The sequence below is a fragment of the Papaver somniferum genome, unplaced genomic scaffold, assembly GCF_003573695.1.
Source record: "Papaver somniferum cultivar HN1 unplaced genomic scaffold, ASM357369v1 unplaced-scaffold_117, whole genome shotgun sequence".
NCBI classification, from domain to species: Eukaryota; Viridiplantae; Streptophyta; class Magnoliopsida; order Ranunculales; family Papaveraceae; genus Papaver; species Papaver somniferum.
In genome coordinates this window covers 22,135-41,827 of record NW_020620714.1, presented here as the reverse complement: position 1 = coordinate 41,827, position 19,693 = coordinate 22,135, and the positions used below count along the sequence as shown (strand labels likewise).

At 36.5% G+C, this 19,693-nt stretch overlaps 3 protein-coding genes across 10 annotated transcripts; 2 read left to right on the top strand and 1 right to left on the bottom strand.

Annotated features, from left to right (window-relative positions):
• Window positions 1-4,700: 4,700 nt before the first annotated feature.
• On the top strand, window positions 4,701-8,704 carry LOC113329943 (cysteine-rich receptor-like protein kinase 10). Of its 3 annotated transcripts, none has more exons than XM_026576784.1 (9): window positions 4,701-4,917; window positions 5,798-6,005; window positions 6,104-6,403; window positions 6,784-6,912; window positions 7,017-7,141; window positions 7,229-7,442; window positions 7,569-7,806; window positions 7,897-8,047; window positions 8,141-8,704. In XM_026576784.1, exons 3-9 carry the CDS (start codon window positions 6,307-6,309, stop codon window positions 8,498-8,500), a joined length of 1,314 nt encoding a protein of 437 aa, XP_026432569.1. In that variant the 5' UTR covers window positions 4,701-4,917; window positions 5,798-6,005; window positions 6,104-6,306; the 3' UTR covers window positions 8,501-8,704. The 3 variants fall into 3 exon arrangements, with proteins under 3 accessions (XP_026432569.1, XP_026432568.1, XP_026432570.1); XM_026576783.1 differs by having other exon boundaries at window positions 5,729-6,005; XM_026576785.1 differs by lacking the exon at window positions 5,798-6,005.
• A 713-nt stretch (window positions 8,705-9,417) lies between these two features.
• On the top strand, window positions 9,418-14,826 carry LOC113329942 (putative cysteine-rich receptor-like protein kinase 35). 6 transcript variants are annotated; one of them, XM_026576776.1, is made up of 8 exons: window positions 9,418-9,766; window positions 10,534-12,371; window positions 12,711-12,836; window positions 12,919-13,043; window positions 13,218-13,431; window positions 13,553-13,790; window positions 13,880-14,030; window positions 14,118-14,826. In XM_026576776.1, the coding sequence occupies exons 2-8, from the start codon at window positions 11,534-11,536 to the stop codon at window positions 14,427-14,429; spliced, it is 2,004 nt and encodes a 667-aa protein (XP_026432561.1). In that variant the 5' UTR covers window positions 9,418-9,766; window positions 10,534-11,533; the 3' UTR covers window positions 14,430-14,826. The 6 variants fall into 6 exon arrangements, with proteins under 6 accessions (XP_026432561.1, XP_026432565.1, XP_026432567.1 ...); XM_026576780.1 differs by lacking the exon at window positions 10,534-12,371 and having other exon boundaries at window positions 9,438-9,766; XM_026576779.1 differs by lacking the exon at window positions 9,418-9,766 and having other exon boundaries at window positions 9,791-10,811.
• Window positions 14,827-17,760: 2,934 nt separating this feature from the next.
• Window positions 17,761-18,336, bottom strand: LOC113329946. The gene has a single exon (XM_026576797.1). It carries the CDS (start codon window positions 18,334-18,336, stop codon window positions 17,761-17,763), a length of 576 nt encoding a protein of 191 aa, XP_026432582.1.
• Between the last annotated feature and the right edge of the window lie 1,357 nt (window positions 18,337-19,693).

Genomic DNA, 19,693 nt, shown 5'->3' with positions numbered 1-19,693 from the left:
CACGAGAACTAATTCCTAAACATATAATGAATATAAGATTTTATTCGTAAACAACAAAGGAAATCTACAGGAAGTTGAACAACCATGCTTTGACTTCCACTTCAGAATAGAGATCCTTAAGATCCTTCATTATATCCTTCATTATACAATCCAAATATAACTCTCCAGTACTTACATACTCTGCTCTCCAGACTCTTCAACTTTAGTGATGGAAAGAGGTAGCTTTTGTTGATCTTTCTAAGAACTTCCACCATTTTGGGGCTCACTATAGTTCAGAGGCTCCATGACTTTCTTAACCACAGGAAGGGTGTTGAATCTGAGAGGCATTTATATATATATCTTCATCATAATCCGAACGGCAAAGGGTTGCAGCAGTCTTCATAATCAAAGCATCAATACCTTCAATGAGTACCTAAGAACCAGCAGGAGCTTTGCTTACAGGTATTCGATTACCATCTTGATAAATCCACAGCTTATTTATTTGTTTCACGGTAATATCCTCTTCATCATTCGGTGAATAACCTTCTCCCAGTACACGCACAGTCTGTCTAATCTGAATCTCACCACTGTAAACTCTACCGAGAACATCAAAGACACTGCAATCTGATATAGGGTAAAGTTTGGTCAAAATAAGCATTAGAGGTCCAGATAGATGACAACTTTCTATTTCGTTAAAAACCGATGAATCTCGAGGCCTACTATATATATGCTCTACTTTCCTCGCTACAGCTTCCTTGGAAGAAGGGATGTGTTGAACTAGCATAACAATAAAACTCGTGGAAAATCAAAAGACTGAGCTACAAGCCAGATTCAGCAAAGGCCTAACATACAACATGACTCGATGCAGTAGCAGATGCTTCACTATCCCCGTTTCCCCTCAACTCACCCACTACTATTACAAATCCAATCATGTCCTGCCTGCAGATGTAGTAAAAGAAAATACATAGTTAGCAACAAAAATACATCTTAGACAAACAAGATCCAAACATGGATAAAACTGTACTCATAGTTGCAGATCTTAAACAAAGAACAATACCCAAATAAAAACAAAAAATCAAAGTAAATACAGATTCTTCTAATTCAAGGAAACATAGAGGTAAAATAAATCCAAAACTGAAATCATATAAAACCCATGATTTATGACTCCATCAAATACATGAAACAAAAACAAAAAGACAAAATCTTTACATAATCAAGCAATAAGAGCAAAAACAAAATCAAACAATGATAACAAAGAAAAGGAAAAAAATTGGGGTTTACTCCTGGTGAAATCTTCTTCTTGTACTTTCATCTCTGTCGTGAGGGTTTGCTTTGATTTCAGGAGAAAAATCAACTAGATATTGGGTTACGAAGTTAGGGGATGTTAAAGGATTATGGTTCAACAACTGAGGTGGGTTTTGATTCGATGCGATTACGATTAGTTTTTGGAATCAGACTTGATTCGATGATGAGCGTAGTTTGCATATGAACAAATAAACTAAAATTAGATGAGAGTTTGCATTTCGTTTTACGAACAAATAATCTAAGTCGAGGGTTACAAAGGAGGGGTTTTCTTTTAGATATGATACGTGGGTTTTGATTTTGAAATGAGATTGGGATTAGTCTTTGATTGTGAGAGTTGAGGTTGGACCTGTGAGATTTTTAGAGTTGGGTCTAGGAGGAAGAGAGAAAACCGAACGAGTTTGTGGTTTGGTTTTCTTTTGATTCAAAGCGAGTTTGTGGTGATATTCATTTCTAATACTTCACGAGTTCGATATAAATAATAATAAAAAAAATATTAATTCTAAAATCCTTGAAAATAACATAATTTAGATTAACCGCAAGATTGCAACCTATATCAACAGTGGATAAATTATACTCAATTACTAAAAGTTAATTTATAAAAGAAGCAACGAATATCCTATTTGAAACATATATTCCGTTGCTCCATCTGCAACAACTATTTGTTGCAAAATAATGGCGTTGCAAAAATCAGGATATGCTCGATTTCCATCTGTGTCCTATTCATCACTCAAGAATGCTAAATCAGCCTATGGGCGGGCGTATGGGTTGGATGCAGGTATATCTGCGAATTTGTATTAAAATTTCAATCTAAGTAAGACGAAAGAAAAACTAATAAAAATATTATTTAATTAATAATTTATAACATCTTAATATTTATCCATATTTAACTAAACCATTTGTCTCTTTGCTAACAACGTGTAAAACTAAAACTTTCATAGAGAAATAATACCAAGTATACATTTATTATTGGATATAGATTATTAAACATCCATTGTTGATCCAACTGAAATGGATGAACTACTTTTGTTGATAAAAAAGTACCTGAACTAGCGGTGGCGGCGGTGGGTGGATCAGCTGTTGTTGATCCCAAAATTGGATCAACATATGTTGTTGATCCTAAATTGGGTGGCGATAGTGGTGGCGGCGGAGGTGGTGATTGCATCAGTGGTGGTGATTGTTAGTGGCGGTGGGTGGGTGGCGGCGGAAGTGGTGGTGGTGGTGGCGGCGGTGGACTGGCGGTGATTGTATCAGTGGTGGTGGTGGTGGCGCCAGTGGTGGTGACGGACTGGTGGTGGTGGTGGAGTGGTAGTGGAAGAAATTTGTTTCATTTTGAAATAAAGAAAAAATATTATATAGATGAGGGTATTAAAGTAATCTAATATTAAATGGATAAGGTTATTAAAAAATGAGGGACATATTTGTTGTTGCATAAGGATATATTTATAGGGAGTTAAAAGTAGGTATATATAATTAATATACCCTTCCTCTTATCCCAATTTTTCACCAATAGAAAGTAGGGGCTGTTAACGTTTCGGCATACTGATTTTAACCAACAAACTAACCATGGCTTCTTCTTCAGTTTGACGTTGATGGCCTGAGGTAACTTCTTAAACTGCTACGATAAAAAAAAAGAAAAAAAAAGTAAGTTCGGACGATTCAATGTTGTTTTTATTGACTTCTTAAACAAACAAACAAAACAAAAATTTTACTGTCTCCAGCCAGGTTTAGTCAACCTGTGCTGCCGCCAACTACAATTTATTGTAGTGAAGTTCATGTATGGCGATTGGCGAGCCAAAAAATGTTTGTAGCTGGCCAGCCAGGATGCATATTACTAAAGCAAAGCAAACCCTAACTTGGCACATCTTCATGTCATTTTTAAGAGACATAAACACTTTCCTGGAAGCAGGCACCTCAAATGGACAATTTCAAAATTAATGTTGATGCTGCCCGGATCTCTGCCCGGATCTCTGCCCAGATCTCTGACATTTTACCTTCAAGTTATGTTATAATTATGAGAGATGATGCAGGTAATTCAGGATGAGGAAAAATAAGACAATCAGCAACCTCAGACCCTTACATACCTGTTACGTACATATCTGAATTAACAGATCGAGCGTGTTATAGTTTTGTGAAAATAAAAGATACATATGAGAGAGAAAAACTAGTCTTTGCCGACGTGCAACGCACGTGCTCTCTACTTGTACATTTAATAATTTAAACAAATATTAAAACTTAATACTTGGACAATTGAGAAACTAAAGCATAACAACTTAAGTGGACAATTGAGAAATTAAAACATAAATATTGGACAATATTTATGTTTAAATTTTTTAAAATCTCAAAACAATTTCCAAATTGGAAGTCTTTTTCATAGATACGACGATATTCCACACGACACCTTTGTTGAAATTTCATCATGATTTCAGCATCCGCACGACACCTTTGTAAAAGTTCCATCATGGTTTCACCATTTCTCAAATGTGGACCTTCTTGCTGAAGTAAAAAAACACACCTAGTAACTTCTTGATTGATTGTAGTGAACCGTTGAATCAACTCTGAAACATCACGATTGTTGAGGTTCATTGTTTGTTCTTGAAATTTCCCAAAAATCCTTCGCCAAAATGTTTGGGGATGTAATGCATCTCCGAATAAAGTCTCATCAGTAGAAGAAATATAATTCCTCCAAATACATTCATCTTCCGCAGTATTGAATTTTGGTTTTCGCCTAATTTGACTTCTTATAGTTTGACTTCTCCTAATTTCACTTTGCACATTGGCACGATTAACAACTCTTTGATTTTCGGCAGCATGTTTGTTTGCTACGAACTCAGCTATGTTCATATTATCAGCCATGCTCTCTGAGGAAATGGAAGAGTGATGAAAGGAATTGGAGATTGAGAAATTCTAGAAAGATTTAGAAATTCTGGTGTGAGTTGAAATGAATTTGAAATTTGGTATTTATTGATGGAAAAAATGGTAGTCGTTGGATGAGGAACTGATTAGCGTTGATCAAGTCAGCGAGCGATGTAATGACTAGCACTGACGCTGGAATGACCAACGTGCGATGGACACTCTATCGCTCGCTGGAAAGTCTGTCTTGTATGCCTATATGTTATAGTTGACATATAAGCATATGAGTTTGGCAGTTTGTCACACCAATATTGGGTGCATATATGGCCAAAAAAAGAGACGAATACCCTGCATTGCCTCGATAAAATTGATTTTTACTGTACGAAAATTATTTGAGCAGCTGATAGCAGTGGTTCAGGATAAGCTAATGTAGTGGTGCAGGGTAACGTTTAGAAAAGCTACAATGAAACTGCACGTGGTTTTTGTCACTTATCACGTGTCTAACAGTATAACTTTTTGTTTTTTCGAAGCATGATCTAACAGTATAACTTGAAACTATAACAAAGTCGTGCGGCTCCAATCCATCAATGGCGATTTGAAATTGTACATGAACATCCTTAGAATTAGAACCCCTTCAGTATTCTCCTTGTCCATGAAAGTTGAGGAAGGTAAATAGGAGGGATAGAATGAAAGGGTTCTAATTCAATTTGGGTTTTATTGATAAATGATTCAATCAATCCTCCAGGAACAACCATATTGAGCTTTATATTGAGGAGACAAAAGGTCAGTATATGATATTTTTTTTCCTTCTTCTTGTTTTAACGTGGATTATCATGGAATTGGTTTAATTTCTAATTGAATGCTTAATTTCTTTAACAAATTGTGCTGTTTAGATTTTTTTTGTGATTTTTGTAATGTCTTTTATGCTTATCCAAATTTTGAATTTTCTTCTTAAGAATTTTATTTAGTTGGGACTCCATTGATTACTGTCTCTCTCAGGAATTTGTTGATTGGCCTTTCATCTTCGTTAGATGAATGCTTTTACCCATTACATGTACGATTCCAAATTAGTGCTTGATATTCTGCTGGCAAGGTGACTGTGAATATGCCTAACTGATGTTAAACTTGAATGAAGAATGATTTCAAGACCTACCCTCTTTTTTATATTAACCACTTTTCTGCATGTACTGAGATCTTTCATGTTTAAGTTCTTTCTGGTTTCTCTTCTAGAACAACTGGATGAGAGTGAAGTAGGAATATGTCCAAATTACTGGACTCATGAGTCTTTTGCACTCATATGACTATTCAACTGAGAGTTAATCATACGCAGCCACATTCTTCAAACTTGTTTGGGTAATATTGATTTCTACAGTCTTCATAGACTTTAGACCCAAACCAGTCCATGCATTCTTGACGATTTATAGCATGTTATTGGAAAGACAGAAATAGAAGTACGAGATCATCAGAACCGAAAACATGGGTTTTTCAAATCTAGTTTCCATTTTCTTCATCTACTTGTTTTCTCTTTCTAACTTATTGATCACCATACAGTACACAACTGCACAATCAAATTATGTTCATCATTTTTGTTCAGGACATAATTACACGGCAAATAGTACATTTCAAAAAAATCTCAACGTTCTTCTTCCTAAACTTTCCTCAGCTGTCCCTTCGCTCATAAAAAAAGGATACTACAGCGTCTCATTTGGGCAGAACCCCGATGTCGTTTACGGATCTTTACAGTGTAGAGGTGCTGTTCCATTAGAAGGTTGCCAAGATTGTGTTAGAGAATGTACTCAAAAGATAAAAGAAAATGATAGATGTCCAAATTCTAAACAAGCAATTATTTGGTACAGTATATGTATGATAAGGTATTCAGATCAAGATTACTTTAATATTATGCAAGATAAACCAAGATTTTATGTTTGGAGTGGTAAGAATGCTACTAATCCAGATCTGTTTACTCCAGCTTTACGTAATTTACTGAATGGTACAGCAGGAGAAGTTGGGATTAATAATTTTGCTACTACGTATGCTATTCTTAATGATTTTCAAGAGGTATATGGATTAGTACAGTGTACTGCAGATATATCTTCAAATAGTTGTTATCAATGTCTTGTTGGAGCTATATCTGAAATACCACATTATGTGGGACAAGGTGGAAGATCAGTTATGCCTACTTGTAATTGGAGATATGAACCATATTTTTTCTTTGAGTATACGATGATGACTCCTTCACCACCTCAGCTATCTTCTCCTAAAACAAACTGTAAGTAATTTTCCTCTGTTAGTTGGTAATTTTCATTTTACAGTTTTAGAAATAAAAGTGTAACTTCTTTTGCATAATGAACTCAAACCCCATTATTCCTAACACAAAACGAATTTGGTTTCATTTGGAATTCATTTTTCGTGATACTAGGCTCGAAGGCTTTAATATGTGAAGTACTCTTACTCTGTATGTGACAATAGGTCTTTGTTTGTTATACTTTGTTTTCCAATAAGTAGCAAGGTCTGCTTACACAATCAAGAGTTTCATTCTTATGATATCTGTTTATGCTGGTGCTAGGTAGGATTGTTCTTCCCATAAAATTATCAATCTACTCGTATTTTCACTCAATTCCTAATTGAGAACTGTTCATAATCATGCAGCAAAGGGAAACAACTCATCCAAACTTGCTATCAGAATAGTCGTCCCATCAGCTATCGCAATATTTCTCACCATTGCCTTTTGGTTTCTCTGTTTCTGGAGAAAGAAATCAAAGACAAAGAAGTTTGATTGTAAGAAAATATCCCTTTTTCCAAATTCGATAATCTGATTCCTTTTCCAAATTCGATAATCTTTGATATTTGGTTTCAACTTATTGTTTTCTTCCGTCTTGAAGATGTGGATGATGAGAATCCTAGTACAGAATACTTGCAATTCAACTTTGGTATAGTAAGTGCTGCAACAGATAATTTCTCTGAAGCTAATAGACTCGGAGAAGGTGGATTTGGATCTGTTTATAAGGTACTAACCTTATATAAAACCCATGTAAATTGAAACTTAAAATATAATTCCTTATAGGAGATTGTTATTTTTATTTGATGTCCTCAGGGTACACTTTCAGACAGCTGGCAAGAAATAGCCGTGAAGAGGCTATCCAAGAATTCCGGACAAGGTGAGCAAGAGTTCAAGAATGAAATTACCTTGGTAGCTAAACTTCAACACCGAAATCTTGTGAAGCTCGTTGGTTTCAGTCTAACCGGTGAAGAAAAACTTCTCATCTACGAATTCATGCCAAGTGGAAGCCTTGACCAATTCTTATTCGGTTTGTATATCCACTGTTCCGTGTCTGTTTATTCTTATTCAATCAGCATAGTTAGATTTAGAGACACTTCTTTTAGATTAAACTGGTGGTCTAAAAGTTGGTGATTTTTGGTTGGCTGAATGTTAGATCCGATTAAACGTGCACATCTGGATTGGGACCGACGATACAGGATAATTGGAGGTGTAGCAAGAGGACTAGTCTATCTCCATGAGGAGTCTCGGCTTAAAATCATCCATCGAGATCTCAAAGCAAGTAATATATTATTAGACATAGACATGAATCCTAAAATTGCAGATTTCGGCATGGCAAGGCTTTTTGTCCTTGACCAAACTCAAGCTAGTACAATCAGAATTGTTGGAACTCAGTAAGTATGAGCTTTGCCAATAAGTGCTAGTTCATCACTGCACATATCAAACCAAATTAGAAGATTCTTATTTTGTTTAGGTTTTTGCAGTGGCTACATGGCTCCGGAGTACATAATGCATGGAAAATTCTCTGTGAAATCAGACGTTTTTAGTTTTGGTGTCTTAGTTTTAGAGATTCTTAGTGGACACAGGAATAGCTCTTTTCAAGGATCAGATATTGCTCGGAACCTTTTGAGCTATGTGAGTACTTATAATATCTTTTTTGCATCCAGTCTTCTCTAATTTATTTTTATTACATGATGAGTAACTTAAAGAGAGGAAAAATTGATGCAGGCATGGAGACTTTGGAAAAATGGATCTGCTATAGAGTTATTAGATCCAACTTTGAAGGACAGATGTTCTAGAAGTGAAGCGATGAAATGCATCCATGTTGCGTTATTATGTGTTCAAGAAAATGTTGCAGATAGACCCACGATGCGTACAGTTGTTCAAATGCTCAACAATTCTGTGATCAGTCACGATTCACCATCACTACCTGGATTTTTTGCTGGTAGTACTAGGCATACAGAGCCCCCGTCGACCTTAAGCCTGGGATACAGTGAAGAACAAGTAAATGTGAGGTCCAATCCAATCACCGAAGCAGTAAGTTGGAGCGTGAATGAAATTTCAGTCACCGAATTATACCCTCGATGACAATACACTACTAAATTTCCAAAGAATACAATCTTGTAAGTTGTAACTTGTTCTTTTGTCTGCTTTTTCTGTAAATTTATCGGCACTCATACTTATAATACTCATCATTCATTTAGGAATTGGAGATAGATTCAATTCTTACAGTAATACTTGTAATATGATATTCTTAGACTGTTTTTGTGAGCTTAATTCATTTTTTAGCTGCAGATTGGAAAATTTGAAATCTCACAGTAATACTACTTAGAAAATGATATGCATTTTGAAACTGCAATTCGGCCAAAGTCTGGAGTAACTATGAGCTTTTGTATTTACATTTTGTTAGAATTTAAATTAAGAAGTTTACAAAAGCAAAGTATTTGCTATAAATCAATTAAGAATATATAAACATCTTGAACAAAATCTTTCCGAGTAGATTTTTAGAGACCCATTTTCTCTCAAGTCATAAGCATACAAAGTTGCAAACATTCCTTTTGGAAGATCTTGATTTACAATGTCTTAGATTTAATACCCTACTGTAAACCGTATGCTTTCACTTTAATGTATCTCCCCCTTGCCTCCTTCTCAGCCACTTCTTCTTCTTCTTGTAATATATGGCAGAATTTTCACTGCGTTCATCATGGATCAGTTTCTGGCAGTTTTGACTCCAAATCCTGTTGCCGCTGACCTGTAAAATTCGTCACAAATGATCTCAACTTAAAGTGTATCCCAGAAAAATAAAAAAGAAGTCTCTATAGAGATCACAGAGACAACGGACCTTCAAGGATATCCACACAGCAGCTGATTAATGAGATTGAATGATCTCAATGTTTGACTTACATAAATAGAGTCTCCCACTTGACGACATTTATGTGAGCTAGGATTCAAGCTCCATATATGAGAACGAGACGAAGGGGGATATTTAGAGTTCAAGCCGGATGAAAAAACGAGACGAATTACATTGCATGGCTTGAATAAGATTGGTTTTACTCTACGAAAATTATTTGAGCAGCTGAGGGCAGTGGTGGAGGATAAGCCAAGGTAGGTGCTGGATAGAATGAAACCGGCACGTTTTTTGTCTAAGTTATCACGTGTCAAATTTACAGTCTACAAAGGTCCCATCAATGGCGATTTTGAAATTGTACAGGAACATCCTTAGAATAGAACCCCTTCAGTATTCTTCTTGTCCATGAAAGTTGAGGAAGATAAATAGGAGGGATAGAACGAAAGGGTTCTAATTCAAATCAAGTAATTCATTGATAACCCTCCAGGAGCTTTCAAATGCACAAGGTCAGTACTGGTTTCTGTTCTTATTCCTGTGTTTAATGTGGATGGATAATCATGGAGTTGGTTTAATTTCTGATTGAATGCTTGATTTCCAAAACAAATCGTGCTTTTTAGATATTTTCTTTTGTGATTTTTGAAATCGTTTTTTATGCTAATTCAAATTATGAATTTTCTTCCTAAGAAACCCATTGATTACAGTTTCTCTCAGGAATTTGTTGATTAACGTTTCTTTTTCGATAGAACTTAGAATACTGCTTTTACCCATTACAATGTAAAACTCCTGGTTAGTGCTTGATTTTCTGCTTGCAACTTGACTGTCAAAATGTCTCACTGAGGGTGAATGATTTCAAGACCTACCCTTTTTTTGTTAACAGTAGAATGAGATTATATTCACCACTCTTCTGCAAGTACTGAAATCTTCATATTTAAGATTTTTCTTCTACAATAAATGGAGGAGACTGAAGTAGGAATATGTCCAAATTACTTGACTCATGACTATTCCACTGAGAGTGATTCATCCACATCCACATTCTTCAAACTTGTGGGTAATATTGATTTCTTCATAGACTTTAGACCAGTCCATGCATTCTTGAATATTTTATAAGATGTTATTAGAAAAACAGAAATAGAAGAAAAAGTTCATCAGAAAACATGGGTTTTTTTAAATCTGGTTTCGATCTCCTTCATCTAGCTGTTTTCTTTCTCTAAGTTATTAATCTCCATACAGTACACAACTGCACAATCAAGATATTTTTATCATTTTTGCTCAGGAGATAATTACACGGCAAATAGCACATTTCAAAAAAAATCTCAACAATATTCTTCCTGCACTTTCCTCAGCCGTCCCTTAAATCATCAAAAATGGATACTACAACACCTCGGTTGGGGAAAATCCGGATATCGTTTACGGATCTTTACAATGTAGAGGTGGGATTTCATTAGAAGGTTGCCAAGATTGTGTTAAAGACTGTACTTCAGAGATAAACAAAGTTAATAGGTGTCCAAATTCTAAGCAAGCAATTATCTGGTATAATATATGTATGATAAGGTATTCAAATTGTGCTCTTTAGATTTTTCTTGTGATTTTTGAAATTGTTTTTTATGCTTATTCAAATTGTGAATTTTCTTCTTAAGAATTTTCTTTAGTTGGGATCCCATTGACTCACAGGAATTTTTTGATTGACGTATCGTTAGAACTTAGAATACTGCTTTTACGCGTTACATGTAAAACTCCTAGTTAGTGCTTGATTTTCTGCTTGCAACCTGACTGTGAATATGTCTCACTGAAGGTGAATGAACAATGATTTCAAGACCTTTTTTTGTTACTGGTGGTGACAGTAGAATGAACAACTTGACTTTTGTTTATTTGATTTTTCGTTGTTTTTGATTATTGCATCCAACAGATTGTAGCTAGAACAGTAAACTAGAAGAATATCCAAATTAATTGACTTGTTTTTGATCACTATCTACTGACATTTAATCATACACAACCACATTCAACAAACTTGTGGATAAGAACGATTTCTCTAGTCTTCATAATAGACTCCAGAGTCAATAACCAGTCCACTATGTACCCTCTTGAAGATTTCTCTAGTCTCCATAATAGACTCCAGAGTCAATAACCAGTGCATTATGTACCCTCTTGAAGATTTCTCTAGTCTCCATAATAGACTCCAGAGTCAATAACCAGTCCATTATGTACCCTCTTGAAGATTTTGGTTGGGGGTAAACCAACCACATCCAAAAAAAAAAAAAATAAGGAAAAGAAAAATGGTCATCAGAAACAAGAAGGTGGGTTGTTTGAATCTAGTTTCAATCTCATTCATCTGTTTGCTGTTTTCTGTTTCTAACCTGTTGATCACCATAAAATACACAACTGCACAAGCTTTTTATCCTTTTTGTTTAGGAGATAGTAATTACACAATTAACAGTACATTTCAAACTAATCTCAATCATCTTCTTGCTTCACTATCCAATCCTGTCGACAATTCAATCATAAAAAATGGATACTTCCGTAACGCCACTGTTGGCCAATCCCCCGATACTGTTTACGGGTCTGCACAGTGTAGAGGTGATGTTACATTAGATGCGTGTCAAACTTGTGCTAAAGTCGCTACTCAAGAGATAAAAGGAGAAAATGGATGTCCAAATTCTAAACAAGCAATTATTCGGTTGGATCATTGTATGTTGAGGTATTCAAATCAATATTACTTTAATAGTATGCAAGCCGAACCTAGACAGCCTTTCTTGAGTGATGAAAGTGTTACCGATCGAGATCGGTTTAGACCAATCTTAGCTAATTTACTGAAACGTATAGCAACAGAAGCTGTGGTTAATAAGGGTATTACTAACTTTGGTATTGGAGATGCAAATTATACTAATGGTACAAGAATATATGGTTTAGTACAGTGTACGGCAGATATACCTCCATTGAGCTGTTATAATTGTCTTGTTGGAGCTATATCTTATTTACCAAATTGTTGTGATGGGAGTCGAGGTGCAAGAGTTATTAGTCCTAGTTGTAGTATAAGATATGAATTCTATCCTTTCTTAAATTCTACGATTACTCCTTCACCACCATCATCAATGGATCCAACACCATCAAATGGTAAGTAGTACACTTTTGTTTTGTTTTATTTCTTCATTTCATGCCATAAGAAGTATATCTAAATTATATAAGTTCTTGTGAATAGTGAACTCAATGCGCATTAATCCTTGTACAAACAAATTTGTTTTCATGTTAAATTCAATTTTTGGGATACTAAGCTCTAACAATTTAATTTTAAGTTTGAAGTATTCTTACTGCACAAGCACCAATAGGTCTGCTTAGACAATCAAGATTTCATTCTTATGATCTGTTTATGTTTGTGCTAGCTAGGATTGTTGTTTTCATAAAATTATCACCGTTTGCTTTATTCATTGTTGAGTTCTGTTCATAATTGTGCAGCAAACCGGAAAAACTCCTCCAAAATAGCTGTTATTATAGGCGTTATGTCGGCTATTGTAGTAGTACTTTCTGCCACTGCCGTTTGGTTATTATGGAGAAAGAAAACAAAGACAAAGAAGTTGGATTGTGAGGAGCTATCCCTCAAGTTCGATAGTCTTACTTATTAATTGGTTTGAACTAATTATTGTTGTTTTCCTGGCTCCTGTAGACATGAAAGATGAGATTCTAACCACAGAATCCTTGCAATTAAACTTTGCTATAGTAAGTGCTGCAACAGATGATTTCTCTGAAGCTAATAAACTTGGCGAAGGTGGATTTGGATCTGTTTATAAGGTACTAAAATTATATGAAAACCATGTAAAGTGAAACTTAGAATATAATTCTAAAATTGAAAATAAACCATGAAATTGTTTCACTTGTTCTAATATTGAATATAAACCATGTACTAAATTACTTTCTCCTCTGTGTACTAAAATTGTTTTTTGTTCTACTTGAAAATGTCCTCAGGGTACACTTGCAGACAGCTGGCAAGAAATAGCCGTGAAGAGGCTATCAAAAAATTCTGGACAAGGCGAACAAGAGTTCAAGAATGAAGTTACATTAGTAGCTAAACTTCAACACAGAAATCTTGTGAAGCTTGTTGGTTTCAGTCTAGCTGGTGAAGAAAAACTTCTCGTCTATGATTTCATGCCAAATGGAAGCCTTGACGGATTCCTATTTGGTGTGTATCCCGTTTGGTGCCTGTTCATTCTTACTGAATCACTATAGCTGGATATATAGACTTTTTTTTTACACTAAAACAGTGGTAAAAGTTTGTATTTTTTGGTCGGATGAATTTGCAGATCCAGTTAAATGTACACAGCTGGATTGGGAAAGACGATACAATATAGTAGCAGGGGTAGCAAGAGGACTTCTCTATCTTCACGAGGAGTCTCGACTTAAAATCATCCATCGAGATCTTAAGGCTAGCAATATATTGTTGGATGTAGACATGAATCCTAAAATTGCAGATTTTGGCATGGCTAGGCTTTTTGGCCATCACCAAATTCAAGATAATACAAACAGAATAGTCGGAACGCAGTAAGTATAAGCTTCAAACTCTTGAACATCTAAATTGTTCATTGATTGTATCATAACAAATTGTGGTATGTGGGTGTTGGGATTTGCAGTGGCTACATGGCTCCAGAATATGTTGTGCGTGGTGAATTCTCTGTGAAATCAGACGTATTTAGCTTTGGTGTCTTGGTATTAGAGATTCTTTGTGGACAAAGGAACAGAAGTTTTCATAGCTCTGATATTGCAGGGGACCTTCTAAGCTATGTTAGTATCAATATGTCCCTTTTGCATTGAATATAATTTTGTTTAGACGATGCATACATATAACAGAGGAGAAACTGATGCATGCAGGCATGGACACACTGGAACAATGGATCTGCTATAGAAATATTAGATCCAACTTTGAAAGACACATTTTCTAGAAGTGAAGCGATGAGATGCATCCATGTTGCGTTATTATGTGTTCAAGAAATTGTTGCAGATAGACCAACCATGCCCAGAGTTGTCCAAATGCTTAACAACTCGGTGATTGGTCAAGATTATATACCTTCATCACCTGCATTTTTGGCTGATATTAAGAGACATATAGAGCTCCAAGGCTACAATGAATCGGTAACATGCAGCGTGAATGAAGTTACTGTTACTGAACTATACCCTCGATGATAAAATATCACTACTACATATTTTTTTTCTTCTACGGGTGGTTTGTCTTCTGAATCACTATATTAATGCAAACTTAAACCAAGTTGACCTACGAAACCCATAAAAAATGATTTCGCTAGTATTCGCAATAGACTTTAGAGCCAAACCAGCATGTATGCATGTATGTATTTCCTTAGATTGTGGTTGGGGTACGTAAAGCAGAAACATTCCAAAAAAAGAAAAAAGAGGAAAATGATCATCAGAAACAAAAACATGGGTAGCTGTACGTTAATCTAGTTTCGATCTTCTTCTTCATTGTAATACAACTGCACAACCAGTACTATATGTTTATTGTTATGAAGTATATATGTAAAAAATCATTTAATGTCATAATACAAGATGGTGATTCTGCTAGTTATTATTTTCACCTTGTTGTCAGTTATATTAGGCATTTTATCATTTAATGTCATAATACAAGATGGTTGTAACTTGTAAATTCGAATAGAGAAATTCAATCGAAATAGAGATTTCACATACACTTCTCCCGATTTCACGCCTATAGTAAGTAAATAAAACAATTGTATGATTTTTAAAATCATACCAGTAAAAGGTGTATCTTCGTCATCTTGTTTTAGTACTATAGATTTGCAATGTGGATTAATCTCGATTTTTAACGCTTAATTCCGGGAAAATGAAATTCAAAGAAAAAACCTTTGAATTTTCTTCTCATGAATTTTAGTCATAAGAAGTTTCTTCCAAAGAATTTTCTTCAGTCGCGATAGATTTTTCTTAACTAGGGACCCCCTTGATTTGCCCTTTTACCTTTCTTTCTAAACTGTACACAGTTCTGTTGTGGTCTTTCTATACATGACGTCTGCTGAACTCATTTGACTAGTCTAATGTGACATAATCAGTCGCATCCACTATCTTCGAACTTGTGGAAAAAAATGATTTCTCTAGTCTTCATAATAGACTTTACTTTACAGCCAAACCAGCAATCCGTGTACATGTACCTTATTGATCACCATACAATACACAACTGCACAGCCACAGGTCCGGATTTTGTTTATCAATTCTGTTTAGGAGATAATTAGACTACTGGCAGTACATTCCAAGCTAATCTCAATCGTCTTTTTCCTTCAAGCATCCAAAATAGATACTATAACGCCACCAATGGCTAAAGCCAGGATACTGTTTACGGATCTACAGCGTAGAGGTGATATCCCACAAGATGAGTGTCAAAGTTGTGTTAATTTTGCCACTCAAGATTTCAACAAAACGGGTAGATGTCCAAATTCTAAACAGGCAATTATTTGGTACGAGAAATGTATGCTAAGGTATTCTAATGAATATTACTTTAATAGGATGCAAGAGAATCCAGGAGTTTATTTAAGGAATGTTGCTAATGCTACCTTTCCAGATCAATTTCGTCCAGCATTAGGTAATTTACTGACTCGTATAGCAGGATAAGTTGTGGCTAAAACCGATTCTACTTGTGGTTGCGGGAAATCCTACGACCACACCCTAACAATAATCTATGAAGTAATCGATGGTGACGTCCATAAGTCACTATGAATAATATCAAAAGGAGCAACACTATTAGACTGAGAGTCATAAAAGGGAAGATGAACATGTTTGCTAACTTGACAAGAATGACATAGATCAGGAGAATGATCTTTATTACATTGAATAAAAGACTGAGATCTTAGAGCATCTAAAACAGCCTTGCCAGGATGACCAAGGCGACGATACCAAATGTCAGGTGAACAGACGGCAAGAAAATGTGGTGTTGAGATGACGAAGATGAGGTAGTCACGGCAGAAGTGGTTATCGGATAGAGCTCCCCAGGGCTATCACATCGTATGATAGTCTTCTTCGAACTCAAATCCTTCACAAAAAAACCATAAGGATCAAACTCAACAGACACATGATTATCATTGGTAAACTTACGAACATAGACTATGTTTTTGATGATAGAAGGGACAACAAGAGTATCTTTGAGGACAAGGGGATGAGATGGAAGATTTAGAAATTTGGAGCCACTAGCAGAGACTGGAATACTATTACCGTTTCCTACCACGATAGAACGAATACTACTAGAATGAGAGACATTTTGTAAAGTACCTGGATCGGACGTTATGTGTGATGTTGCACCCGTGTCCATGTAGAAAGCATCATCCGGTGTGTGTAGACTCATGGAACTATAGGCCTCGGCAATGTCCGTTGGCTGTAGGTATTCGGTTGTTGGAGTGAGGAAGGCTTGCGGTGAACGGGCTGGCAAGGTGTTGCGACCACGACCACGGCCACGGCCACGCCCACGGTTCTGTCTACCTCGGCCCCTTCCAGGCAGTTCCAGCAACGCCATGTTGTGAAGCCCAGTATGGGACCGGCTGATGTGGGCTCTGTCCAGTAGTTGTGTGGTGCGTAGCCCAGTAGGGGACCGAATGGTGTGCAGCAGGAAATGGGTTCTGTGCAGCAGGAAATGGGCTCGGTGTAGAGGCCCAGTGTGGAGACCAGGTAGCAGCAGCTGTAGAAGGGTATCTTAGGCCTGCTGGGGTTGGGAGGAGTGGTGCTTGGCGGCCCATATTGGAAGTGGGCTGGACATCAGGCGTGAACGAGAGATGTTGCCGATTAGGGCTGCACATGGGTCGGGTTGGGTCGGGTTTGGCCTCACCCGTCACCCAACCCACTGATGGTGGGTAACAGAAGTTGTCACCCGCAACCAACCCAACATTACAATGGATCGATTTTCACCCGACCCACATTACGGTGGGTTGGATCGGGTGGGTGGTGGGTTACCCACCATAAAATACAATGAACATTACATTAAGAACCCAATTGAAATAAGCCAACCCAAAATCAATCTTAGGAAACAGAACCCTAATTAGTATTTACAAATTACAATGATTCCTAGTCTCACCTTTGGTTGTTGGTTTACTGGTGACGATGTTGATTGATTGCTGCTGGTGATGCTGTGATTTGATTTACAAAGCGAAGAGAAAATGAAAAAATAAACTGAGCCTCTGAGACTGCCATTGAAGGGAACTGATTGAAGACTCTTCAGTGAAGAGAAGCTACCGATGATTAGGTATAGGCATTATATATTATCACTTCAATGGATGTGGTTCATCTAAGATAGGTAATCTAAGGGTTAGCATTAATTTAGAAATATTTAGGTGGGTGGGTGGGTTGGGTCGGGTGAGGGAAGTTGTCACCCACAATCGACCCACCATACGATGGGTTTTGATGTTATGACCCATAGTCGACCCGCTCCTAAGTGGGTTAGGTCGGATGCGGATAATTTCAGGTGGATGTGGGTTGGGTTGGTGGGTTGAGTCGGTTTTGTGCAGCCCTACTGCCGGTGTATAGGAGACGCAGAAAATCCTTGATGACGAACTTCAGCGGCAACAAATGAAGGAGAGTTGATGTTCGCAGCGGCAAGGGCGGTATGTGATCCGGAAATGGATTGTTGTTCACGTCGAATCTCCTTAGTGCGTAGTTGAGACCGAGCGGCGTCAAACGATGGCATGGATTGTTGAATAAACGAAGCAACAGTATTATACTCCTCCGGAAGTCCATTGACAAGTTGTATTACCAATCGTTTATCGTTCATGGGAAAATCAAGGTCATTTAATCGATTTGCAAGTGCCTTTAACTTATCACAGTAATCATCAACATCATTGCAATCAATAAATTTGAGGTTTACAAACTTACTCTCAAGTGTTGCGGCACGACTACCTTTGTTGTCTTGGAAAAGACGTTGAAGATGATCCCAAATCTCTTTCGCTGTGTTTCCGGTTTTGAGAACAGTGAGCATCAAATTTTTGGCCATGGTGGAGAACATCCATTGGCGGCAGAGAGCATCCAGTTGAAGAACGGTGGAAGCGTCTAGATCCGACGGCGGGGCTGATGCATCTATAAGAAACATTATGTTGTGTGCTTGAAGGTGGAGTTTGAACAAGAAAACCCATGAAGAGTACTCATCTTGTTTGATGTCTAAAAATATGGGTACGAGGTTTTTGATGTTGGTGACGGTAAACGACAGGTGTAGGGTTTTTTTATCACCCGCCATTAAAATTGTTAGGGAAGAAGAAGAAGAGGAAGAAGATGATGGATCAATTTTTGGCTGATACCATATTGGAAGATATTTTTCCCATAATCGTATTATTCCATCAACTAGGATATATATTATTTTACAAGGTTTCCCAACCCAATCAATGGTCAATATACGGAAAATATGGTCTATTAGAAGAATCTCTTGTATTGATTGAGCGCCATATGAATACTTGAAAGTTTAATCAATTTGATTTCAATCAGATGTTAATAAGTTGTCTTTTTTCAGGATCTGTGAATATTCTCTACTTGTTCTTTTTCCTTATGTACAGTTGTAAGAATGTTCTCATGCACATGTGATTTGCTTAATTTTCTTATGGCAGTATACAGTGAGCACAAAGTTATGCTTGAAGACACTAGCCACGCATATAGAAAACACACCCAAGAATTTCGTAGATGGTTTGAACATAAAGTGAGTCTCTGTCTCAATTCAATATTATTAACACATTTTACACAAAACGCTGGAGTATTTGTAACCATCCAGAAGGATTATTATGTAGAGCTAACTGATATGTCGGAGCTTGATATTGATACAAATTTGAGTCCTATTGAAGCAACGCAGGATATGTATTCAATGTAAAATGTACAACGTGAACCGCAACAGGATGATGATGACAATTATGTTTGGCGTAGGACTGATGTTCCTGAAGAAACCATCTATGTTGTGCCGAAACACGGTCGAGGGAAAGCTGTCGATCAAGATTATGCTTATATTTGAAGTCTGACAATGAGATGGACTCTGATTAATTTTAGTTTGTTTTCTTTCATACTGCCGTGAAACTGTAAAATAAGCTTAGCTTTGTAAAAGAAATTGGTATATTTTTTTTAATAAACAAAGGAAGACTGATATCGTTAAAATCAAGCAAACAATATTATTTATACTTGTTTGATCTGATGAAAAGAGATTTCCATTTGAAAAATGCTCGTTACATTGGACCCATTTTCAAATCATTATCTGAGGAAGGAACAAGAAATTTAACAAACCAATCCTATTGCATTCATTTATGCGTGCATTACAGAATTTACTGGCACTTCTTACCGGCCGGAGATCTGAACTGTGGATAATTGTTTACACCGATGAGTGCTGATTGATCACGTTTCTCATTCGATCAGTTGTTTCAATAGGGTTTTTTTCTTTCTTAATAATCCGCAAAACAAGACCATTCAACTAA